Genomic DNA, 27271 nt, shown 5'->3' on the forward strand with positions numbered 1-27271 from the left:
CCATCCTCTACCATCCCCTGGAGTCCATTTAAGCTCACGCCGACTGCTTCAGTGACTCCATCCAGTGACCACATTCTCTGTCGTCCCTTTCTTCTTTTGCCCTCAATCTTTCCAGTGAGTCCTTCTTTCTCATTAGGTGGCCAAAGTATTTGAGTTTCATCTTCAGGATCTGGCCTTCTAAAGAGCAGTCAGGGTTGATCTCCTGCAGGACTGACAAGTTTGATCGCCTTGCAGTCCAAGGGACTCGCAGGAGTCTTCTCCAGCGTCATAGTTCAAAGGCCTCAATTCTTTGGTGCTCAGTCTTTCTTATGGTCCATCTTTCACAGCCATTGTGAAACAGTACACAGTACATTGCAACTAGAAAAATCATAGCCTTGACTATACACACTTTTGTTGGCAGGGTAATGTCTTTCCTGTTTAGTATGCTGTCTAGATTTGCCATAGCTTTCCTCCCCAGGAGCAAGCGTCTTTTACTTTCTTGGCTGTAGTCCCCATCTGCAGTGATCTTGGAGCCCTTAAAGCCCTTAAATATCTTTAAACATTACCTTAAAATTAATAAAGATGAAAAGGAAGTGAGATATAGCCACAGTGTTTTCAAACACACAGTGTTTTCTGAAGGAACTAGAAACTAACTAATAATTTACCAGAAATATAAGCCAAATTGATTAGAAAAGTTATTCTTAGCACATTAGTTTCGGTTTTATGTTTATGCTTTCTTAGATTTATATATCAACTGCCCACTGGAAATTCAGTACCATTTATCTTGTTTAAATTTGTGCAGCATACAGCATACAACATAATTAAAAAGTGAACTATTTTAGCTGTCTACACACTCTCTGTGATTTCAGATAGATCTCTTCTGGGCTAGTTGGAGATGCATAAGATTAAATCTTACTTCTTGAAAAACCTGTGCCATAATCAGGGATGGTATTCACTTACCTTCTCTACCGGTTCGCAAATGTGAGCGTGTGCACATCTGTGCATGCGCTTTGGCTTTAAAAAGTGCCTAAATGGGGTGGGTGGGTGGGGCTACCCATGATTTCCGCTACTGGTTCTGACGAACTGGTCCAAACTGGCAGAATACTATCGCTGGCCATAATACCAGAGCTGTTTTAGGGAGAGGATCTCAACATATCACAAACAATAAATCCCAGTAGATATTGTTAAAAGCACAAAATGTACAAACACAACCTGTATATGCATATACAGGTTATTTAAATTTACAAATGTGAGTGGAGAGTTTTTAGGAAAACTTTAAGCAAGATTTTATTTCCAATTTGAATAAGTTTTCATTTTATATACATTACCTTTCCAGTCTGTATCTTTCCCCCTTTTTACCAGTATTGATATTTACAATGTAAAGGTATTATATGGAATTGCCTGTCTTTTTATTGTTTCTCTTTGTTAACCTGTGCGACGACCGATGCGGTATAAAATTTTTAGTCGTTTCTTTCACCATATTGTATGGGTTGGTGTGTTTTTATGGGGCCAGGTTGCCACCCTGACCCCAACCCTCTTCGATGATGATGATGATGATGATGATGATGATGATGATGATGATAATCTTTGGTAAGATTCACAGCCTTTGGGGCTGGTTGGTAGCTCAACAGCTCGAGTCCTAACCAAGGACCTAGGAACTGTTAAGGTAACGTCGGAGGATATAAGTTGGTCCAAGTAGGGTGGTTTTTTGTAGAGTCAGAATGTTCAAGTCAGGTAAATTTAGAATTTTCAAATAGCAAGGTAGCCCTTTAGGTATTGGTCCAAGGGCACCAATTACAATTGGGACAACACATGATTTCTTTTTCCACAGTTGCTCAACCTCAATTTGCAAGTCCCGATATTTTGTGATTTTTTTCTTGCTGTTTATCTTCAATTGGTGCATCACCAGGTATTGCAAAAGTATGAACCATACTTTTTTCTTTTTAATTATTGTTATGTCAGGTGTGTTGTAGGCCAAGTGCCTGTCAGTCTGGATTCTGAAGTCCCACAAGATCTTGACTTTCTCATTCTCTAAAACCTTCTCAATCTGATGGTCCCAGTGGTTTTTGCTGTACTCAAATCCAAACTTTTGGCACAATTTCCAGTGAATAATCTTAGCAACATGGTCATGGCATTGTAGGTAGTCAGTTTGTGAAATTTTGTTACACCCGCTGATCAAGTGGTTGACTGTTTCATCTTTCTCATTACAGAGGCGACATTTGCTGTCGGTGGTAACATGTTGAATTTTTGCCTTCATGCAGTTTGTGACTAAAGCTTGTTCTTGAGCTGCCAAAATAAAGCCTTCTGTTTCTTTTTTCAGTACTTCTGATCTTAACCAGTTCCAAGTTAGTTTTGGGTCAGCTTTGCGTTCAATACCTTTCAAGTATTGGCCATGCATAGCTTTGCTTTTCCAATTTTCAGCTCGCTTCTCAATTACTTCTTATTATTCTTCTCTTCTATTATTATTATTATTATCATCATCATCATCATCATCATCATCATCATCATCTACTGATACTACTATTAATTCTACCAGTTACTGTACAATCTATTCATCACTTGATTGACGATCAAGCATAGTAATTAAATGATATTTCAGAAGTATGCTTAAAATTTGCTGAACCAAAATTTTTGAATGTCTCTAGGCTTATTTTTAATCAGTAACAGAAGGAGGTATGGGTCTAAATTCTGTTTCTAAGTACAAGTTAATTAACCCCATAGCAGAACCAAGTGGGATTTTGTGATATGAAGTTCATAAATTTGGCACACAGTTTACTTAATTATAGGAAGAGCTAGGTTTGGGGGATCCTGCTTCCCCTCTAAATATATAGAAGATTTCAGCAAAATTATCGAAAAACTTTCAGTAGTGCAGTGCCAGTGCATATGGTCTGAAATATTTGGTCATTGCCACTCATAAAATATGAATAAAATAATCACATTTCCTGGAAAAGTAACTTTTCTTTTGGCTTCTGGTGATGACCTTTTCTCTCATTATTTTGAGGTATCAAAAGATCTATGCAGGAAAATGTATGGTTTGATACATGTAGTAAAACCAAGTCAAATCTGTGAGTGGCACCAACAACTATCAAAGAAGAGGGTATCACTGGCCTTGAGGAAAGATTTAAGACAAAATTAAAAAGAACCACATTAAAAAGATCAACATCATTTGCTCAGTGATGTTTCAAGAATATACTAGAAGTTAGAACCTTAAAGCAGAACACAGTGAACATAAAATGTATTTCTTGTAGCATTGGATTCTTTTATTTTGGTTACGATGTTATAGTTCAGGGTTTTCCAACCTTGGCAACTTTAAGATTTGTGGACTTCAACTCCCAACTCTGCTGGCTGAGGAACTCTGGGAGTTGAAGTCCACAAGTCTTAAAGTTGCCAAGATTGGAGACTCCTAGTATAGTTAATATGCTACATAGAAAACTTGTAGTATTCCAGCTGAACTATAACTCCCAGCACTCACCAACATTGTCCACGTCATAATTCAAATCTTGGACCAATAATTTCAGTTATGACATTCACTTGGTAAGCCTAAATAAAAAAAAATCTTAAAGCAAAGACCTCTCTAATAAGGAGGGAAAAATGGATGCAACTTATGCTGGACACTTAGAAAAAGCATAAAATACAAATGTTAACAGTTAAATATGAACTAAAAATAATGGAATAGAGACACGCTTACCTTTTTAAAAAAAAATATTGAGGAATATTGTGGCATATTACAGATTTCCTATCCTGGAGCCTAGAGCTCAAACTGGGGATTTCATTTGCCAGTTATAACAGCACTTTGGTGCAACACAGTATGTGGTAAATACTCATTAGTCTTAAGTGTCAGTAGTGATAATGTCTTAATTACGTGAAGTCAGCTATTGTACGCTGCCAATATTTTATTTTAGTGTCATATTTACATAATCCCAGATTACATATGTCAGATTCCTACCATTTAACAGTACGATGCAGATTATTAAATGCATTCATTCATTCATTTTATATGCTAGCTTTACTAAGTAGACCAGACAGGAAACATTACCAAATCTGCTAATTCTACTTCATTGTAAAGTTACATTAACAACTCTGAAGGTACAGATCTCCTCCTGCCTTCTTTACAAAATTACAGAGGGACGCTTCTGAATCTCTTGCTCTACCCACTATCCAGCTGCAGACCAGTTGTCTCTTATCTGATCATTCCCTAGGCAGCGTTTTGTGGCTTATTTCCCACACACCATTGCATTGTACTCACCCATCTCTCATATGTGACTCTGGGCAGCTTACAGACTTTAAAATAGAAAACAGAAAATAGTTACAAATGAACAATTACAACTGTTAAAAACCAATCCAAACAGTTCAAAGAGAAGGCCCACTGGTTTGATCGCCACATGGGATTGGCAGAAAATCTTGGAGGAAGCTCTAGAAAACCATTGTTGATCTGAGTAGGCATTACTGAACTTATTCATCAGTGTTAGCTTTTCCCAAAGATATAGGCCAAATAAAGTTTTCTGTAGTTCAGGAAAATTTCTCATAACAATTTGTGACTCTGCCCACAAATTTGAAGTAAGACAGTTCTGTTTCTATTCTACTTTGCTACTTAATTAAAAATATTCTTGATGTCGTGTATTAAGAATGTGATATTTTTTAATATGCAAGAAATAGAGCATACTAAATAGGTTAGAAAAATACACAAAACAATTCAATTAGCATTTGCAATTCAGGAGAGGTAACTTTCATGATCACTCACACTGAGCTGCAAATAAAAAGTTTTTGCCAAGTGTGCCATTCGGTGTGGGTTTAGACTTGTTGATAATTAGGTACTTACAATCTCTCATAATATTTTCAGTTGTCTAGCTTCCCTGTGTCTGCTCATGAAATTTAGGTCTGCCACAGCTGCTGATTTGCTATCCATCTCAAAATATTTGTATTAATGGAATCTATTCCTGTAGATCGCATTTGATTGTTTCATTGTATTTTTATTTTTATTTACATTTCATGCGTATGAGGCAATAAAATATTCAGCCCCCCAAAGTCACAGTAAATTTAGATGGGCTCTCCTGCACTTAGCTCTATTTGGAGTTTGCAGTGCTATTCTATTCCTTAAAATTATTGACAAAACCTGAAAGTAGATCATATCTCAAGAACTTTGTTAAATTCATATTCCCTCCAGCAATGAAAAATAACAAATTCCAAAGCCAGAAATGTTTGCTTTTCTCTCTGGCACAGTAAGAGCCTACGGAGCTAAGCCTCAGGCTAAAAATAAAGAACCGATGACAAATTTCAAAAGTGCTAAAGAATAATCAAAACAGTCCAGATTTATATACTTCATAAGCAGTTTAGCTTCTTAAAAGTAAAGCTACTTTTCCATTATATGTTTCTTGAATATTAGATTAGATTTTCCAGTACTGTACAGTAAATTGTATTTAAGATAATTATTTGTACACTTATTGTTGTCATTTTAAATGCTCATAGGTAATTATCTTGTCATAAAGAACAATAAGTAAACTGAAAGAAAAGAAAAATGAAATATTTAAACATTTAATGTGTGCCATCTGTCATTTATCAATTTGCATAGGTTTGAATGTCATTTCATTTTGACTGAGTGCTGAGTTAAAATTTTTAATTACTTTGGATAACATTAGGCGTTATTATTTATTCCAGATGCACAAGGAAAAAGGACTGTGGAAGATCAGCTAGGGAAAATAATTGGCTTTGGAGTCCTAATGGTGATTGTTTGAGTATTACAAGTGCTAACCCTCAAAATATGAGCCGGAAAGTTCCGAGCAAGGTAAATGTGCAATGAATTCATCATAAATATGGAAAAAAATGTTTAGGTGGTTGGGAAATAATTGTTGCATGGTCATACATAAATTCAGCTTAGATTATTTTAATTACCGTTTTTCTTTGTGCTTGTTTAATGTGGTGTATTCTTATATTTATTTCTGAGAAAATTCTAGTTTTATAGAAATTTATAGAAATCTTGAATTTCTATTTTTTCTTTTCAAAACATCTGGATGCAAAAAGTGACATTTGCCTGTACCCAAGAAATTGACAGTTTAAACAGACATCTATAGAACTATATTTTGAGTTGTGAGAGGCACGGAGGTAGTTTCACTTAAAGATTCCAAGTTTTGAAAATACCATAGTTTCATAATATCTACTTAGATATCTACTTGCATGGTTCCATACAAGTAAATTGAGTGAGACTATATTCTATGGCTTCTCTATTACTCTTACTATACTTTTAATATAGTGTTAATCAACCTTGAGATCTTTAAGATGCATGGACGTCAACACCTAGCTAATCTTGCAAGCTGATGAATACTGAGAGTTGAAATCCACATGCTTTAAAGTTCCCAAGGTTCCAGCCTACAAGAAATTCAAAACTACAGGCCAATTTCATTTCCTGTTTGTATTGCATTGTATAAATGTGTTGTACGTCTAAGTTTTCTGTCTGTGTATTTTACATGTTTGTTAATAAAATTGAAAAATTAAAAAAAAATAAAGTTCCCAAGGTTGAGAAACACTCCCGTAATATCTGAGAAAAGAGGCATGCCAATTTTGCAGGCGAGCCTTCCAATCAGAGCTTAAACTATAACAAGTCAAAAATATTATGAGAACCTCAGCCATTATAATAATAACCCTGTAAACCTAAAACTTTGAAAGGGAAAAACCCAGTATTAAGTACTAAAGAAGATCCTTCTTGGGCGATATAATATAGAATTAGATTTACTGGCTATTTCTGGTATATCCAAGAGACAGAAACATCTGTTGTTGACATATCTTTAGTAACTGTGCATTTTGCACAGAATGATCAAGAGATTTCCTGTTAGATAACTCCATTGTTCAAATGGTAAACTACAATTTGGGAGTCCTTTGCAATTAGGTATTTATAAGAAGGATACAGAAGCATGTTGTGGTGGGTTAGCAATTGAAGACTCGGCTTCAATAAGCAAGGTATCTTGCTGAGACCATCAATACTATAAAGCAGAAAAAATCCTAAGTCATGAATTTATTTTGTTTAGAAAGATAGGATATTCCCATTCCTTTCCAGGCAAAAATATTATACTTGGAGGGGAAAGGGTTACAATGAATAGAAGAAATATTATATTATGATTAATTATAGTACAAAAAGAAAGCATCTTTTCATCTCTCGCTCATTCCCTGACTGTATAGTTACATTTATCTGTTCCCATGGCTCGTTTTTTTCAATGTTCTGATTCCTAAAGGCAAAACTCTCTCACTTAGGAAAATAGGCCACACAATTACTTAAAACACACAGCAGTTAAAGGTGATGGCAAAACAGAATGGAACTGTGAAGTCTAACTTGTTGGGAGACAACGTCAGCAGTGTTTCTTAGGGAGCTAATCAAATCAATGAACTTCTTGACCCATTCCATTCTTTTTTCACCTTTTTTTTGAGGATATTGATTTCTTAAGGTTGTAGGAATAATTAAATATTGGGGTGCTCATTCTGAAGTGCTTGCAAATCAACAAGGCATCACTCTTCCTCAGGAAACATCTCATTTTTGTCCTTCACCAAACAAAATGTTGTGTCGGCTCTATTTGTTGGGAAGTTTGTCTTTGTTGTCCTTTCAGAATAAGTTCCTTGATTATTTCCAGCCTGACTTGCAACTCCCGCTGTGTGTTCTGGCTTATGCTGTTCTGTGGACAGCATGCTTTAATTGTGCTGGAAAAGTTTAAACAACTTCTCTGCTGAATAGATGCTACATTTAGGCTGAAGTGAGAATTCAACAAAAGGGTTGTTGTATTCTGTAGAGACATAAAAGCATGAAAACAATGGCTTACGTCTTATTTCAAAAATATGCAAGGCGGGTTTTTAGGGGACAAAGCACCTTTGCAAGTTACAAAGAGAATTCCATCTAGAAATTTAAAAAGAAAGAGTGGAAATTCATGCAGAACTGATTCAAATTATGTTCTGCTGGGACCACCCAGTTGTTCTTATTACAACAAGAATGAGGAAGTTCCAAAGGTTTATCTCAAAGTACATGACAGCAGACTGTATTATGGAAATATGATGACTACTGTAGGTTTCAGAAATCCATCAAGCAGTTTGTGTCCAAAATATCTGTCTGTCTTTCGCAGAGTTTATTTGGCTTTTATAAAGTTTTTACAAGCAAAGCACAGAGCAACAACGCATTGCTATAACAGGTTCACTCCCCCAAATCTTCCCTAGTGAATCAAGAATACTATTCAGGCCAAGGTTACCTCATGCCTTTGCTCTGGTGAATTAATGAGCTAAAGATAAGAGACTATGCATCACCTTTTTCTTATTCCAGCATCTGGTTCTGCTAATTAGGTGAGCTTGTAGGTTTCCAAGATAAACAGCCACTGAGGTCATGGTAGTTTCTACGCATGCCTGTACGTAAGCCTTACCTCTCATTCCTACAGACTACACAAGAGAGAATGAGTAAAATCTATTAATAGTTTGATCTGGTTTCCATAATATCATCAAAAAATATTATTCTTAAAATTAGAAAAAACATTCCAATATAAAAAGGGCAAAATTTATCAGTACATTGGGCTTCTTGAAATAACTCTGTATCTAACATAAGGTGTCATTTGAAAGTCAGGTTATGAATCCTTGCTGAACTATTCTTGGAAATAGCTAATCAAATATATGAAGATACCTTGAATACCTAAGATGCCTTAGATAGCAACAGATGGTTGGTCTATAAAGTTATTGGAAGTGTTCCTACCATCCATTGGTCTGTGTGATACTAACTGGAATCCAGTAACATTAAGAGAGCCATAATTGTCTAGCTGTGATTTCAACAATATCTACTTCAACTAGCAAGGGGTCCTCTACTGAGATCTTTGCCCAAACTTTTCAAAATTTGTTCAGTGTCAAGTATTGAATCTTTTAAGCTTTTGTATGTAAAACATGTGGTTGCTTTCCAAAATTAATACAGTTATGAGTAATCCATTAAAATGCCACTATTGTCGCATTAACTTTATGCATTGATCAGTTTTGCAACGTTTTTGTACAGAGTTTTACTGCTGCACTTCTTTGTTGCTTTGCTAGAATCTGTATCATTTCTAAGTATTGTTGGTTCTTACAATTCCAGGTAGAATTTACTATAAGCCCTTTGCCAGACTTAAATGAAGATGACCATCTTTGGTGTCAGTTTGGTGAAACGAGGCAGCAGGCAGAGAAACAAGGGGATGCTGTTATCTGCCAACCTCCAACTCAAATTCCTCCAGCAACCAAAGGCCAAGGTAAAGATACAGCTAAGCCCCATGTTTAAAGCTCAAATCCAAAGTTTGAAGAACCTATTTTAACAGCTGCTTGAAACTACAAATGTTGTGTGGGTTTTTCGTTGATTCATTTTTCCTGGCATTAGCCTAAGAATGGTATCTTTAACATTTTTTTCTTCTTAGAAATATTAATAGCAACTTGTCTGTTAATTCTGTTTCATGCATTCCAGGCATATTTTCCTCCCTTATGCATACATTAAGTATTACAAAAAAGCTAAAAGGTGAAGGATGAACTTCTCAATAGGCATTCCATTTCATTTGAAATTGGAATTCATTAAGCCTGCTACAATTGAGTTGTTCGTTGCCAGTAAACATCAGGGTATTTTAAAAAAAAACATCAATATAGTAGTTACTCTTGATAGGGTAGTCTCCTCCCAGAGGATGCATAACCTGAAGATCTTTCAGGACTCATGATTCTTGCTGAAATAGCAAGTGTAAACCAGGGCTAGGGAGACATTTGTTCAGTTTCAGCTACTGCACTGGTTGTGTCTCTTACCTTGAAAAAAAGATGCCCTGGCAACGGTGACTCATGTTCAGTTCACCACATAGTAAGGTTACTATAATACTCTCTATGTCAGGATACCCTTGGAGATGATTTTTAAACTGTCTGGTTCAAAATTTCATTGACAAGACTCCTGATAAGACATCAGAATATAAATACAGCTGGATGAATTTTCTAAGTGTTATCCATCCATTTTTAAAGCATTGGATTATATCAGACAATGATATGTCAAGTTAGAATCTATCGATTCAATTCATCTTGCAAACAGGACTGCTGTCCCTATTCCATGCAGTTCATAACAATAGCACTTAGACTTATATACTGCTTCACAGTGCTTTACAGCCCTCTCTAGGCGGTTTATAGAGTCAGCATATTGCCTCCAGCAGCCTGGGTTCTCATTTTATCAATCTTGAAAGGATAGAAGTCTGAGTCAACCTTGAGCCAGTGAGATTCGAATTGCCAAATTGCAGGCAGCCTGCAGGCAGCAGAAGTAACATGCAGTACTGCATTCTAACCAATGTGCCATAGGCTGTGGATCAGATGCTAGTCTTTCTCAGTGGTGCCAACTATTATTTGAAATACCCAAAAGTGAGGATGATGTCCTCCATCCTTTTATTTAGAATACAAGTTCAAACTTTTAATGGGCATTTAGCCCCTAGTTTGTCATGGTCATTACTTTGTATTTACATTTTATTGTTAATTTATTCAGTTAAACTTCCTATTTTGTTCTGGATATACTGATTGTGTTATCTTCTGCCCAGAATCCTAGTTGATTGGGGCAGTTTATAAATTCACAAATAGCAAATCCCAAAGATTATACTATCTGATCTTCTCAAATTTGCATTCCAGTGTCTATCCAGGGCATCAGGCTGAAAAAGTTGCCTTAAAAGCTATATCATATGGCAAAACCATTGGTTGACTAAAGCCAAAGTTAATAGTTGATCTAGATGCCATTTCTATCTTGGGTGGTAGAATGATATATAAATGTCTGTCATAATTTCCAGGATAAAACAAGAATGTCCTTTGCACTATTTCTCCCAAAGAAAAATATATCTTGGGTTATTTTTCACTGTAGACTATACTTTGGGAGATCTGACAGTGACTGCTTCATAAATATTGAACATAAGAGAATTTCTGTTTGCACATTTTTCTAGCAAGTTAATAGTGCATGCCTTCTTATATAAAGCCATTTCTTGCAAATTGTTGCAAGTGGTTTCCTGGGGGGAATGTAAGAATTAGTGATTTCCTGGGGAATGTAAGAAATGCTTCTAGTCACATTCTCCTGAGAAGATTTGATCACTGCAAATGATAAATATGTTTTGAAAGCGACAGCTCTGAATTAACTGACGTCTTTAAAATATATATTCAGTTTCCAGTTGACCTCTGAAAGTATGGCCTAAAGTGAAAAACATCCAACAATTTTCACTGGAATTTTTCATGAAGTGAGCTTAAATCTAAGCTGTCACCACTCTTTCCACAAGCTGAAAGCAGAGTTTGAAGTTGCTCAATAGCTTGTGAAATAGCTTGTCAGAGGATTTAATGATTTCCATAAGAGGAAGAGCTAGAAGTCTCATTGAGAAAGCCTCAATTTCTATACATATTCATTCTTAATTCTGTAATAATTCAGATTAGTAATGTATTAATAGAGGAAATATGTGCAATATATTGGTGTTTTTCCAAAATTCTAGTCTTAAATTACTATTTTCAGAACGTATTTGCTATTTGAGAAGCATGTTTTATTCATAAATGACTTGGGCAATATATACTTTCCGTATACAATCTTTGTGTGTATGTATGCATTTATTTTTGAATCCATGTATCTTCAACATAAATTTAAATATGAGAAAAGTATTTTGCTATTCTTTAAAAGCGTCCTAAATTTCTTCAGGTTTCCATGTAAACTTGATAAAATGATTCTGATTTTTTAAAAGTCACACTGATTTTTCACAGGCTTGTATAGAAATCTGAAATAAATTAGCATGCTTTTTAATAAAGAGCAAACAGGTGCTATACTCACACAAGGTCCAAAGCACTTCTGAGTAATCATTTTTGAATTATTAACACAATTAAGAATCTAACAACAAAGATATTTTCATTAATAGATTTATTCATACATTTTGCTATCTATCTCTGGTGTTTCTCTGGTGGTGCAGACTATTGCAGACTAACTCTGCCCACAGTTTAGAGTTGCATCCCCACAGGGCTAAAGGTTGACTCAGCATTCTTCTGAGGTTGATAGAGTAAGGACCTAAATTATTGGGGGCAATATGCTGACATTATAAACAGCTCAGAGTATGGTAAAGCACTATGAAGTGGTTTATAAATCTAAGTGCTATTGTTATTGCTATTCTCCTTTTGCTTTTATCTGACTGCATTTTTCAATAATAGGAAGTTTACCACTTTTTTGGGGGGAAGCATTTGTGCATTGTTAAAGCTTAGGATTCTAAATTATTTTAACATAACTATTGTCATCAGGTTTGATTTTATATGTTGTTAAGAAAGAGCCAAAGATTCACGTCCTAACCTCACAAGTTCAATAAATGCTTCAATAGGTTATATTGTTGGACCATAAATTGAACCAAGCTATGTAAATTATAAAGCATCTTCAGTCAAATTAATGTGGGTGTTGGTGTGTGGTGTTTTTCTTTTTGTAGATTTTGTCCTGGTTCTGGTAAACCTAACTTTTGGAGATAATATATTTTTTGCATCGGGCACATACCCTTTTTATGACTGTGGAGAAGCTATAAATCGCATTGAAAATGAGCCGTAAGTATTTGGCTGCTGAACTTCATTATAGTTTCCTTTCCCATGCTATTTGCACTCAAATATTATAATAATTAATGCCTTTGATTTCACTGTCTTGTTCAAAGAAGAAGATTTTTCTGTGAAGTATCAGCAAAGGTGATGCAAACTATACCTTGACTTTTCCTATAGCTGAGACCTTCTGTATCTTGAGTAGGAAAAAAAAAGTGTTTACCGTATTTTTCAGAATATAAAACGCACCGGAGTATGATGGATTCAGAGTCCAGACAGCACAAGGTTCATTCCAAAATGCCTCCTCCCTCCTTTATTCTTTTTATACAGTTTTTGCAAGCAAAGCAATGAGCGTATGGGCAACAGCATTGTAATTGGCTTATTTTCCTTGTCAATCTCTAAGAACATCCCACCCAGGGTAGAATTTCACATAATAGTTCCTGGTACTGCCTTGTGAAGCTAATTAGGTGAACTCATAGGTTAAGAGGTAACCAGCCACTGAGATCATGGCAGTGTGTTGTGCATGTCTTTACATAACCTTTCCTCCATTCCTACAGGAGAATAAGACGCATCAAGGTTTTGAAGAGGCAATTTTTTTTAAAAAAAGGTTTTGCACTCTGCAAACCTCCCCAAAACAGCCCATTTTTCGTGATAACAAGCCTGGTTTTTTTTTTTCAAAAAAGGGCATGAATAGTGCTTAGGAGGCTTGTAGGGTGTTCCTGGGGGGGGGCAAAAATGAGCAGAAAACGGGTCCGTTTTTTGTGAAAAAAAGGGCATTAGGAAGTTTATAGAATGCTCCTGGGGACTGGGAGGCCAAAATTGAGCAAAAACTGGCCCATTGTTTGCTCTTTTATACCTTCCCCAGTCCCGAGGAGCTCTCTGAAAGCATCCTACAAGCTATGCATGGCCATTTTGGTGCAAGAGCAGGATTTCAGGAGGCAAAAAAATGCTGTATTCAGTGTATAAGACGCACCCAGATTTTCAGCCTCTTTTTTGAGGGAAAAAGTTGTGTCTTATAATCTGAAAAATATGGTACATACTGGGAGAAAGACCTCACTTTCCTTGAAGCATTTTTGGTCTTATCTTTACTACTCAAGCATCTAAGATCAGTCTGAGTTATCTATTTTGCTTTGAGAAAAATATAAATAATGATCTTGATGGGTTAAGGAACAATTGGTGAAGATGAATTTTGGAAATCTCTTGGTCCAAGAGCGTGATATAACACTTGATTTCTACACTTGCATCATGATAACAATGGTTGCAAACCATTGTTCCAGCCTTAGAGTCCTTTGTTCTGGTAGAAAAGCTGCAAGCATAGTCTCATATACAGTTAAGATTTCTAATTGTTGGATCTTTGTGACACCATTAACTGTTTCTTAAGTCCATATATCAGAACATGTATCTTGTGTATCTGGAAGTTTGGGGAGATATCCTTGTTGAACTCTTGGGCTATCAACAGGCCATTATATATTTGTGATATAAGGGCAAAAATGTGATTTGCTCCATATGAGAATGTCTGTACTGGTCCTGTTTTCATCTCCGTTAACTAGTTAGTCTTTTCCCAGAATCATATTTCAGCTGTGGGTTTAAAGATACAGCTGGTTTAAAGAGTGCATCCATGTACTTCAGGCGGTAATGAATATTTTCTATCCTCCAAATGAAGTTTTTGTCTCAGAAAGATTGCAAGACTTTGGATTTTTATTAATATACAAAATGACATTGGAAGTTACTAAAAAGGATCCAAAGAGCATGCAAACTAAAAGCATTTCATATTTATTCATGTAGGTGTTATTCCTGTGCAAGCAGTAGATGGAATTGCCAATGGGACTTGAAGAATCATATCTGTGAAGATGCTTCTCTAGAGCAGGATGTGATTAAACAGAATATGGTAAATGTTCTAAGGTGGAATCTTATTCAAGGCTTTGGCTGAAAAATGGATTTGATAATGTTTAGTATGGACAACAATCTTAAAATACAAATAAAAGATAACTACTGTACAGAACTTTATTGAAAGAACCTCCTAGTAATATTTCACAACCCAGTGCGCATATAAAGGAATAAAATTCAGAAGTTCTGCAGATAATATTAGGATAGCAATCAGCTAATAAATCAGATCGATAGTGTATCAGGCAATGCAGCAGGGGTATAAACAATATATGGTAACTATATTGTGAAACTTGTCTAATTGCATTGCAGAGAGCCGAAGTCATAGTTGATTGTACTTCACAGGAAAAAGATATAGACCTGTTTAAAAATCCCAATCATTCAAGAGTCAGGGGCTAGATGAATATGACATAGATATCTGAGTTATAATTGTGTGCCCTCCATCCTTTTTCATAATTTCATTGAAAAAATAGAAAGTTTTGAAGTGTTAAGTAGTAGTTTGGACATTCTAGCATACAAATGTGCGTGCTTGTAAGTCAAATCTAGAATAATAATAATAACACACACAAAAATCATTGTGCAAAGCATATTCTGATATATAAAATTTCTGTACTAATATGTATGAAATATTTGCCTTCTAGGAAGAAGAATGTCCACACTTTTTAAATCCCAGTCCTGAAATAATACCAATGGAGGTCTCAACAAAAGTTTATTTTGAAGGAAAGAATCTAGACAATTATCAGGTAAAATTAAATAAATGCCAATGTGTACTTAAGATATAAAACCTGATAGTTTGTAATTCCCTTGTTTAAAAATTAAATGTCATATGTTATGAGGAGCCTTTTAGAATGGAAAGAATACGTAATTTATCATGTAATTTTTAAAGCTTGTTTTGATGGATAATTTAAAAATATCTTTACTAGTTGAAAGTTATACATCACCACAGTCAAAACGTCCAGTGTGGTGTAGTGCTGTGGGGTTTCTCTGAATTTGAACAGCACATGAACCTGTACATCTATGGGGATTCATATAGAGAGCTGCTTTGCATGTTAATGAACACTTCTATAAGCATGGATATTTGATCACTGTATTAGAGGTCAGTGATTCATTAGAAATTGATCTGCCTGCAGATATGGTTAAAATCCACTTCATGCTTTAAGATGATGCAAACAAAACAATACATGATAAATCATTTTTAAAAGAAATGTGTTTTTTATGAATGGACATGTCCTGAGCACTGGTGTTTTTTTCTGCACAGTATTTATTACTGCAATACTTCGGTTAATATTGAGGAATAAAGTATAGTAATAGTCCTCGGTGCATACTATGTACACTGTAGGAGATATGAGGAAATCTCTAAGGACTTGCCTCTCCTCTCCTCAAGAAAGCAGAACTCCTGGAACAAGCATTATTTCAAAGGGAAACTTTTATTGAGGGAAAGTGATAACAGGGGTAGTAAGGCAAGATCTGAGTTTCCTGCTCAAAGACCATTTTGATTAAACATTGAAAAAGCCCCTCCCACATGTCCGGTCCGAGTTGAGCCAATCCACAGGTGTGAAGTTGTTTTGAGAACTTGAGCCGAGAAAGATGATAAGTTGTTCTCAGGTACTGCTCTGGCTATTTCTTCGGAGATGAGACAAAACAGATGGTCCCAGGCAGTTCCCTCCCCCTCCCTTTCCCAAGCAGGTACATCAAAGCAACAGAAAAGCCAGAAACAGGAAAGGAGTTTTAAAGGAGCCTCCCTCCTTGTTGGTTATGATTGTGCATCTGAGTAACTCTCCCCTATTATTGTTTTATGACAATTTTCCCTATCCTGACAAAGTGACCTTAAACAAGAAGGGGAAGGAAAGAGAACAAGAGGACAATCAATAACGAGATGGATAGTCTCAATTACAGTAGCAATGAATGCACCATTGGAAGAGATGAAGGACCAGCTTAGAAATAGATCATTATGGAGAAATTATTTCTCTGTGGTTGCTAAGAGTTGACAATGACTTCATTAAGGCAGTCTTTATCATCATCATCAGATGGGAAGATTGTTTGAAAGAACCTTATAAGAAAACAAACAAAAGGAAAATAACAGCAAGAAACGTGAGATCCCATCTATGAAATAAGCACCCCTAAACAAAAGAGAGATAGTATATTTGCTCATTACACTGTTATTCTGGTAGAATTAATATTGAAAGCAAAGCAAATAATTCAAGAGTATCCACTTTTTTAAATCAGGTCCCATAGATCCCTAACTGGATACTGTCATTCTGTTACGTAGAGTTTCATTTTTCTTTTTAGTATTTGACATACCTAAAGCCTCTGTTGACTGATCAGAAATATAACCAATTTTTCCCATTAGGCAATTGAGATTCACATTTATCATACTGCTGCTAAAATTTTCAAGTTTAGACAAAATGAGTCAGTTTGGTATAATGGTTTGAAAGTTAGACCCGTTATGTGGATTCTACATATATGCTTAATGTTAAATTTATTTGATATTTGGGTCATTTGATCTCCTCTCTATACACCATTTTGTTTCTTTTTTAATTGTTGTTAATGTTGGATATATGTTTTTCTGTTTTGCTTCTTACTGTAAAACAAAATTTTAAAAAAGTTTGAAAGTTAGACCAAAACAAGGAGCATATGGTTAAATCTCCACTTGCATGTAAAATTCAGTAGATGATTTTAACTCTTAGCCTATTTTATATCCTAAAGGGAATTTTGGAGGCTTGTGGAGAATAATCATGTCTGCTACTCATACTTATGTGGAAAGCAGTTAATCAGTAGTCAATACATATGATTATTTTACTTGATGTTTGGTAAAATGGCAAAAACTGTGAAATGTGACATCAACAATACTTGAAGTTCAAGTAACCATTACGTAGAACATAATCATTTAAGCTTTACAAGTAGGGAAGTATTTGTGATCTTGATCTCCCCAAAGGGGGGGATTTTATGGTCTTAAACCCACCTGTTCAGAATCCCAAATGTTTGTCAAACTTTAGATAAGATCAAGTTTTTATCACTGTGGCTTACCAGATCATCATTATCTTATTTAAAATTCTTTGAATTAATCTACAGTATATATCCCTCTTTTAGTAGTCAAATTTGCATTATATTTATTATTAATTTGCATTAAATTATCATTGCTGTAAGTGTTTTGTTTTTATTGTTTATCTTCGTGTCTTTCTTTGTAAACTAAAAAGGCATTCAGTTGCTATGTATTATAATTAGGAGTTTCCTGGAAACATACTTTCAAGCCTCCAAGGATGGCTGTGCTCAAAAGTCTCTAAAGATTTTCAAGCTTCCTAATAAATAAGAAACAATCATCACCTGAATGTATTTACAACATCTTTCCTTACCCACAGCCTTTAGTGCTCAGTAGCTTAGATTATGGTTCACTCTCAACAAGGCCATTTAAACAACTAGTAGCTGTATTCACATAATGTGATAAGCTTGATTCGATGTAACTTTCTTAGCATGTAATGCAAACCAAACTGGTTGGCAGCTTGAATGAACCCAACCAGAGTGTGATCATGTGCAAAAGATCAGGGCACATACGAATATTGTGTTTAGATATTACTAATGTATTGATTTTAAAAGTTAGTTTTGTACAAAATGTGTTTTTTCTATGAATTGAGTGAGATGTTTAATCTTCTATTAATGCTGATTTTGATCTTTAAAAAGAAACATTTAGAGCCATAACGTCTTTAAAAAGTTGAAAGAATTCAAGCAACAATTGAGACCTCAGTTATTGCTGATTGATCAGTAATGGGCATCACAACCTATAGGAGGTACATGACACTCCTGTTCTATACATAACTTCACCAATTGTGTGTGTTTGTGTGTGTGTGTGTGTGTATTTGTGTTACAACCCCTGGTATGCCCAAATATGGGAGGGAACTCACTACTCCCCCTTTCTGTCTATTGTCTCACTGCAGGAGACCATCTAGGCAGAAAACCATATTTTTAATGTTGCCTTTTTGTATTTGTGTTGTATTTATGCTGATAAATAAGTAAAGGGAGACTAGTATAGATCTATTTCAAGCTATTTGGCTTACATCTGCCTAATATATAATACAGCCCAGGTTCGAATCCCAGTAAGGGTATGGCTAGCTGATGAGAGCTAAATAGCTTGAAATAGATCTATACTAATCTCCCTTTATTTATTTATCAGCACAAATACAACATATATGTGTGTGTGTGTGTGTGTGTGTGTGTGTGTGTGTGTTGTTGTTGTTGTTGTATTCATGTCTTGAGATTGAGATTGAGTGTCTTGAATAAGATTGAGATTGTCTTGGCAACGTTTCAGCGAGGTGTCACTTGCCATCTTCAGGCTGGGTTTTGGGCTTAAAGCGTGGTCGGAGCTGCTGTCTTTCTATAAATCTTGGTGGGGATGTGTGGAGTGCTAGCTTTGTTTCAGTAAGTGGAATGATTGGTTGTATGGTTGTATCATGATTGGTAGATTGGTGCTGATTGGTGCTGGCTGTGTGTCCATTGTTGTTTCGTGTTGTAACGGCCTGCATGGTGGGTAGGGCTCATTTGTTGACTAGGGCTGGTTTCCAGATGTCTGGTAGGCAGGAGGTATCATCACATTTATTCATGTTGTGGGGGTGTTTCTCTATTTCAATAGCTTCCATAATTATTCTCTTGTTGAAGTGTTCAGTTTTGGAGATTAATCTGGTTCCTTCAAAAATGTAGCTTTAAGGTGCTGGAAAAGGGAGGAAGTTTTTTCTTTTTTTCTTACTGTGTTTTTGTGTTCTACGATGCGTGCATTTATTCTCCTGTTTGTTTCTCCTATGTATGTTTCAGGGCAGATTTTGCATGGTATTTCGTAGACTCCTTGATTTTCTAGCTTGACAGCTATCCAGAACAAACACAACCCCCCTAAACACATCCTAGACCTGACCAGTCACTGCCTAACCAACACATACTTCATCCATAATGGACAAAGATACAAACAGATAAAAGGAGCACCCATGGGATCACCCCTCTCACCCGTCATCGCAAACTTATACATGGAACATTTTGAAACTAACACCTTAGATAAATGTGAACACAAACCCGAACTCTGGCTTAGATATGTTGATGACACTTTCGTGATTTGGCCACATGGGAAAGAAAAACTGGACAACTTCCTCACACATCTCAACAGCCTACACCCCAAAATACAATTCACTATGGAAATAGAAGCAAACAACCAACTTTCCTTTCCGGATGTACTAATCTACAAAAAAACCAATGGCTCCCTAGGACACACCATCTACCAGGAAAAAAACACACACCAACCGCTACATAAATGCACAATCCCATCACCACCCTGCACAGATCAACTCTGTAGCCAAGACCCTCATCTCCAGAACCAAACGCCTAGCCGACAAAGACCACCTGAAAATTGAATTACACAAACTCACAAACGTATTAATCTCCAACGGATTCCAAAGAAAAACAATTACCAACCTAATCCAAGGGGAGACTCCCCCTGAAAACTGAGACACAGAACAGGATAACGGCAACACCCTCCTCCCTTACATCAAAGGCACAACAGATAAAATCAGCAAAATTCTCCAGAAACACAATATCAAGACAGCCTTCAACAGTGACCAAAAAATAGCCATCATCTTAAGAAACCCCAAAGAGAAAATCCAGCTGGAAAACCAAGGAGTCTACAAAATACCATGCAAAATCTGCCCTGCAACATACATAGGACAAACAAACAGGAGAATAAATGCACGCATCGCAGAACACAAGAACGCAGTAAGGAAAAAAAACCTTCCTCCCTAATTTTGCTGATTTCATCTGTAGTGCCTTTGATGTAAGGGAGGAGGGCGATGCCGTTGTCCTGTTCTGTGTCTTGGTTTTTGGGGGGAGTCTCCCTTTGGATTAGGTTGGTATTTTTTTTTCTTTGGAATCCGTTGGAGATTAATACATTTGTGACAGTGTGCAATTCAGTTTTCAGGTGATCTTTGTTGGCTAGGCGTTTGGTTCTGGAGATGAGGGTCTTGGCTACAGAGTTGATCTGTGCAGGGTAGTGATTGGGATTGTGTGTTTAAGTAGCAGTTGGTGTGTGTGTTTTTTCCGATAGATATGTCCTAGGGAGCCATTGGGTTTTTTGTAGATTAGGACATCCAGAAAGGGAAGTTGGTTGTTTGCTTCTATTTCCATAGTGAATTGTATTTCACTATGTATTGTGTATATATATGTATATTTGTTTTCGTAGATTTTCATGGGTACAGATATGCAGATCTTGTTGTATTTGGGTCTTTTCCCGTGTAAGATTGAGATTGTCTTGGCAACGTTTCGGCATTTCACCGTATATATATACATATATATAACATCACTATCAAAGAGACTATCCTCAGCATATTCTAACAGTTAATATTTCCATCCAGCCATTCTTATACTCAAAAGGTCCTCAATTTTACTGATGTAATAGGCTGATGGTTCTTATATCAAATTAAGATCAAGATGAGATAAAGGACATTCTTGATTATTTCCACAAGAGGTCTGGATAAATGAAGAGATAACTTAATTTATAGCACATTAGCAAAAGAAATTGAGTAGCATATTTTTATCTTCCAAGTAGCAAATTTGTGTTGGGAAAATGCTTGGTACAGAAAATTCTAGTGTAACCTACCAGATGCCTTTTACACATTTCAGGAGGTGGGAAAACTCTCACTCTGATTTCTGAATGTATATGCAGCTTGTTCAGGATGGATATTTTTGTTCAGTCATGTTTGATTTGTAGAGATTTCTGAGACAAGCCTCTGTAGTTTCCTTTCAAGGGTTTTTCAGAAGTGGTTCACTTCCTTACTAAGGCTGAGAGAAAATCACTCCCCCAAGGTCATCCAGTTGGCTTTGTGCCCAAGGCAGGATAAGGACCCAGTTTCTAGCTTGATGCCTTAATCAGTAGACCAAACTGGCTCTCTATTTATATGTTTTATATTTATACATAGGAAAGCCAAGATTATAATATACCGTTATCTGTGTTCTATGAGCCAAGGTCACTATTAAAATGAAAAACTAACTTTTGCTTTTATTATATAATGCCTGGAGGAGATGAACCAAAATACTATCATAGATAATGTCTGGCTTTGATTAAGTTCCTCTTTGTTTAATTAAGGAATTTAAAGGCTGTCAGTAAAAATCATTCTAACCTGCACACAATCGTGACAATAAATAAATAAAAGAGGAACTTACTTTTTTAATGTACCAAACACTAACCTGTCTGCTTTAGTGCTAATAAAATTTTAATAATTTATACCATCTTTCCCTAGCCTGTCTTGTGTAATTTCCTTTGTACTTATACTTTGGATGATTCAAAATGAGTTTAATATGATAACTTTAAAGTTATCATAAACCTTTATGGTATGTAGTATAAACAATAAGCTATATTTTTAATGGATATGAAAAAAACATGCTTGCCGTACTTTGCCGATTGTTGACAATGAATGGCCTCTTTTAGAGAATACATTATTTTTCATCAAAAGGATCTTTGTCAAATATAGCAATAGCAATTAGACATATACCACTTCATAGTAGTTTTCAGCCGTCTCTAAACGGTTTACTTAGAGTCAGCGTATTGCTCCGAACTACTGGGTCCTCATTTTACTGACCTCAGAAGGGTGGAAAGCTGAGTCAATCTTGAGCAGATCAGGATTGAACTCCTGACTAGCAGATTTAGCCTGCAATATTGCATTCTAACCACTGCACCACCAGGACTTCTTTATACCAAATATAAGTATTATAAAGGCAAAATACTGCAATAGACTAGAGCCGTGATGGCGAACCTATGGCACGCGTGCCACAGGCGGCACGCAGAGCCATTTCTGAGGGCACGCGAGGCATTGCCCTGTCAGCTCCAGTGCGCATGCGCCCGCTGGCCAGCTGATTTTCGATAGTTTTTTTTAAAATCTCCGGAGGATTCCCTGAAGCCTCCAAAGGGCGAAAAACAGCCCAATGCAAACCAGAAATGAGGAGAGAGCTGCCGGAATGGGGGAAAGACAAGCGGCAAGAGGCTTCTTTCACTCGTGCTGGCTGCTCTGTTCCCCCCTCCCTCCCCTGCTACTAAAAAGGATCCTGCCCAATCCTTGAATCCACAGGGAAATGAGAGTTGCCAGCAGGGGGGAGGGGGAGAAGACAAGCAGCAAGGAAAGAGGCTTCTTTCACTCGCTCTGTTCCCCCCTCCTCCCCTGCTACTAAAAAGGATCCTGCGATCGCTTGAATCCACAGGGAAATGAGAGTTGCCAGCAGGGGGGAGGGGAAGAAGACAAGCGGCAAGGAAAGAGGCTTCTTTCACTTGCTCTGTTCCCCCCTCCTCCCCTGCTACTAAAAAGGATCCTGCCCGATCGCTTGAATCCACAGGGAAATGGGGAGAGTTGCCAGCAGGGGGGAGGGGGAGAAGACAAGCGGCAAGGAAAGAGGCTTCTTTCACTCAACGTGGCTGCTCTGTTGCCCTTTTCTCCATTTCAGTGATATGGCATCGAGGTTGCCCCACCCACCATCGCCCAGGTCCTCGCTTCTCCCAAACATTTCTTTGCCTACCTGATTTCCAGCTCCATCGCGTTTCTTGCCATCGTGTGCAGAGAAACAAGGTTTGTGGGACTAAAACAAAACTTCAATCAATTACAACTTGGGGGGGGGGGGGAAGAGATCTCGCAAAGTTGGAATTGATTGATTGAAATGAGTTTTTTTTAGTCCCACAACCTTTGTTTTCCTGTCCAAAACGGCAAGAAACACGATGGGAAAATGCTACGGAGGGGAAATTAAATAGGCAAAGAAATGCTTGGGAGAAGCGAGGACGTGGGCGATGGGTGGTGGGGCAGGCTCCATGGAGTGGTGCTGAAATGGAAAAAAGGGCACCAGAGCAGCCACCTTGAGGGAAAAAAAGCTGCTTTTTCTTCTTTCCTTGTTGCTTGTTTTTCCCTCATGCAGATTGCTCTCTTCCTCATTTCCCTTTGGATTGCAGGGACCAGGCAGGATCCTCTGTGCTAGCATGGGGGAGGGGGGGAAACAGAGCAGCCACCTTGAGGGAAAAAAGCTGCTTTTTCTTCTTTTCTTGCTGCTTTTCTTTCCCCTGTGCCAGCAGCTCCCTTCCTCATTTGTCTATTGACTGTGGTGCCCAGGATCCTCTTTAATAGAAGGGGAGAATTTAGCAACTGGACTCACACCTGCCATTGTAAAAAGGGCCCAATCTTTACACAGGAGAATGATAAGGGAAGGTTTTTTGACACAGGAGCACACTTGAGCATCCCCCCACCCCCACTCCAATCTCTGCCCGTTAGTGGCAGAGCAACTTCTCCCCTCACTGGGTGTTATCCAAGGGGAAGCAGCCAGAGCAGGGAGTGGCGAGGAAGCCTTGTGCAAAAATGCACGGTCCACACAGGTGAGGGGGGATATTAAGTTATGTGGGTGGGCACTCGAGTTCGTGTGATAGTGCGCACGTATGTGCTTTTGGCACCCGAGGCGAAAAAGGTTCGCCATCACTGGACTAGAGGCTTTAATATTGTCAATCCACAGTTAGAATTGGCTCAATAGGCAGAAAAATAACTTGGACACAGTCTTCATCACTGCAACCAGTTATTGTTTAAGTTATACTAATTATTTCTAAGTGTACATTTTAGATATATGCAAATTTCATGGAATTTTTGGGAAGTTAGCCAATTCTGTAAACTTCTTTCCCAGATACACATAGAACCTTTCACAATATTGGTCACAAATGTCATTTTTTCTGCACCCAGGAAGTGGAATTTATATTGCTCAATGAAACTCCTTTGATTTAATGATGAAATAAATAATATAAGTCAAATATTTCTTTTCACAGGATAGAACTTTCAAAATTGGAAATAATCAGTTTGAATTTGAGACCACAGTGGAACAAACAGAAAATGGAAAATATGTATTTGAAAGCCCAGAGGTAAATATTTTCTTTTTTAAGAACAATTTACTGTTTCTTTCTTTTTTCTCTCTTTGCATTGTTATAAAACAATTAATCGTGTCTTTTTTAAATGGGAGTATAGTCATAGTTAGGTTGATTAAGAGGGTAGTAGATTCACAATGAAGTTGATTTCATGTAATATTGGGAAAGTCCTATTTTTCACCCGTCACCTATAATTGGTATATTATTGGCCATGTTCAGAGAACTGTTGACAGTATTTTTGTGTGGAGAGAAAATGGCATTGATTTCCTGTTGGTGTGTTCATAAACAGACTATTTATGAATGCTCCTTTTGATCACATGTGGCAGGAAATCTGTCATCTTTCATATAACATATATCATATGCCTCCTGCAATGGAGGTAAGAAAGTAGAGGAGGTTTGGTTGTGAAGACCTATCTAAGATAAGTTATAAACTCAGCTTTTGATGTCATACAAATGTTCTTTGTCAGATAAAATGTACTAATGATAGTTATACATATGATGAAACAAAAGGTTCTGGAAACACTCATCCCACGAGCTTTTGTATAGGAAGAAAATTTATAGTAATAGCATACACTTTTAGAATGTAAAGTATGTTTTTGTCTGCTTCATTCATATTTTTTCTTAGTTCTTTGAAAGCCACATTTCTGAAACAAGAAAATAAATATACGTATGGATATTTTTCTTTTATACCCTAGCTGAGTAAGCACTTTGCTTCCATTTTATGTGGTCCTAGAGTTAGTAAGTAAAACTAAATGTGAGTCAAGAAACATAGAAGTGCTGTTTTCATATAATTCATGGTTAATTTATGACATACACTGCCACAAAATGGGTAACATAAAGGACCAGAGAATGTTGGTGCAGGTTAAGACTGCTTTCTAGCCATGATGACTAGATATTGACTCTACTATCCAGAGGCAGTATGTTTCTCAATATTAGTTCCTGATGAATAAAAGTAGCAAATTCCAGAGATAATTGGGGGATGACATACAGTAAATACTTTAATCTGATTCAAGAATAGCTCTTCTGTGTTCCTATAACAGAGTAACATTTTTGGTGCATGTACTGGCTTTCTGCTGCACAATTCTTTTTTTTCTGGGTGTTGGAAAAATGTAACTATGAATATAACTATTTAGATGACTAATATTGCAGTAGTAGTAAGCCATTTGGTTTTAGATATGTGGCCAAAAACTTTGGATAATTTTTAAATGAAATTGGTGGTTACACACACACAGCTAGATATTTAGGTTGGATTTGACATTTTTATCTACCCATTGAGTCCTTCCCAAGGACCTAGGATAGGAAGATGATGTTGTTCAATGCTGTTAAAGGTATCATCACCTAATATAAGCTGTTATCAGATCCAAGTGCAAAGACAATACAGTGAAATCCAATTGAGCCCAATCCAAACCCTATGCCTAATGGACAGATTATTGCCAAAGAAAAGTTACAACCTTCTAAATTACAAGGTATATCCCGACTACTTTTAATGGGCAGAATCTTATCAAACTAAACTACTAGGTATATCCTGAGTATACCCCACTCCATGGGAAAGCTCTGTGCTGCCAAAACTCCTCTCTCGCTTCGCCAGGTACACATTCCATCACAACTGTTCCAAATAAAATTGCCTTTTGCAATTCACTGATGGTGATTTTGCCAGTGCCAATAGTGTTCAAGTGGTGTTCCTGTTTTGAAATTGCAACCAAGGGGCCTATTACTATGGGTACTTATTATTATTATGGTTTGATTGCATAGTCATTTAGACTGGGCTTGACATTTTATGTCCACTTATTGAGTTCTACCCAAGGATTTGGAGCAGGCAAATGTTGTTGAATAATAATAATAATATTGAAAATATCATTCCAGGATGTAAGCTGTTCCAAGTAAACTTGTTTTTTGCATTTTTTTAATTTTCAGATTGCCAATATTGAAAATGAAACTCTACCATTGAGTTTATTCATTAAAACAGATAAAGATAAGATTGATAGCAAATTAATTGGTAAGTATCCAGCAACCAAAAATGAAGAAGAGATAAAAATTGATGGGAAAAGTTTTCATTTCTCAAAGGTCATATCTTTTCAGAGTTTTCCATTATTTAGATGATGAATATATAGGTGAAATTCGAAAAATGAGAATATCGTGCAAAAGTTCATTTATTTCAGTAATGCAACTTAAAAGGTGAAACTAATATATGAGATAAGATTCATTACATGCAAAGCAAGATAGTTCAAGCTGTGATTGGTCATAATTGTGATGATTATGGCTTACAGCTCATGAAAACCCCAAATCCACCATCTCAGAAAATTAGAATATTACATGCAATCAATAAAACAAGGATTGTACATAGAACAATATCGGACCTCTGAAAAGTATAAGCATCCATATGTACTCAGTACTTGGTTTGGGCCCCTTTTGCAGCAATTACTGCCTCAATGCGGCGTGGCATGGAAGCTATCAGCCTGTGGCACTCCTGAGGTGTTATGGAAGACTAGGATGCTTCAATAGCGGCCTTCAGCTCTTCTGCATTGTTCAGTCTCATGTCTCTCATCTTTCTCTTGGCAATGCCCCATAGATTATGGGGTTCAAGTCAGGCTAGTTTGCGGGCCAATCAAGTACAGTAATCCAACAGTCATTGAACCAGGTTTTGGTGCTTTTGGCAGTGTGGGCAGCTGGAAAATGAAGTCAGCATCCCCATAAATCTCATCTGCGGAAGGAAGCATGAAGTGCTCCAAAATCTCCTGGTAGACGGCTGCGTTGACCCTGGTCTTAATGAAGCACAGTGGTCCAAAGTCCTGTTGCTCTGTGGTCCAAAGTCCTCTTTTCTGATGAGAGCAACTTTTGTATCTCATTTGGAAACCAAGGACCTAGAGTATGGAGGAAGAATGGAGAGGCCAATCAAGCACAGTAATCCCACCGTCATTGAACCAGTTTTTGGTGCTTTTGGCAAAAGTTGCTCTTACAAGCTTCCTACAA

At 36.8% G+C, this 27271-nt stretch overlaps 1 protein-coding gene across 4 annotated transcripts in view; it reads left to right on the forward strand.

Moving 5' to 3' along the window:
- Positions 1–27271, forward strand: part of PLXNB2 (plexin B2) — a 362925-nt gene that overhangs the window by 250342 nt on the left and 85312 nt on the right. For all 4 annotated transcript variants that reach the window (XM_081958620.1, XM_081958621.1, XM_081958619.1 and 1 more), the window contains 7 exons: positions 5635–5761; positions 9062–9212; positions 12408–12519; positions 14293–14395; positions 15033–15134; positions 24206–24298; positions 26216–26297. In XM_081958620.1, the coding sequence (XP_081814746.1) occupies positions 5635–5761; positions 9062–9212; positions 12408–12519; positions 14293–14395; positions 15033–15134; positions 24206–24298; positions 26216–26297 (770 nt within the window). The remainder of the gene's footprint in view (positions 1–5634; positions 5762–9061; positions 9213–12407; positions 12520–14292; positions 14396–15032; positions 15135–24205; positions 24299–26215; positions 26298–27271) is intronic.

This window comes from Natrix helvetica, assembly GCF_964273705.1.
Source record: "Natrix helvetica genome assembly, chromosome: 6".
Lineage (NCBI taxonomy): Eukaryota > Metazoa > Chordata > Lepidosauria > Squamata > Natricidae > Natrix > Natrix helvetica.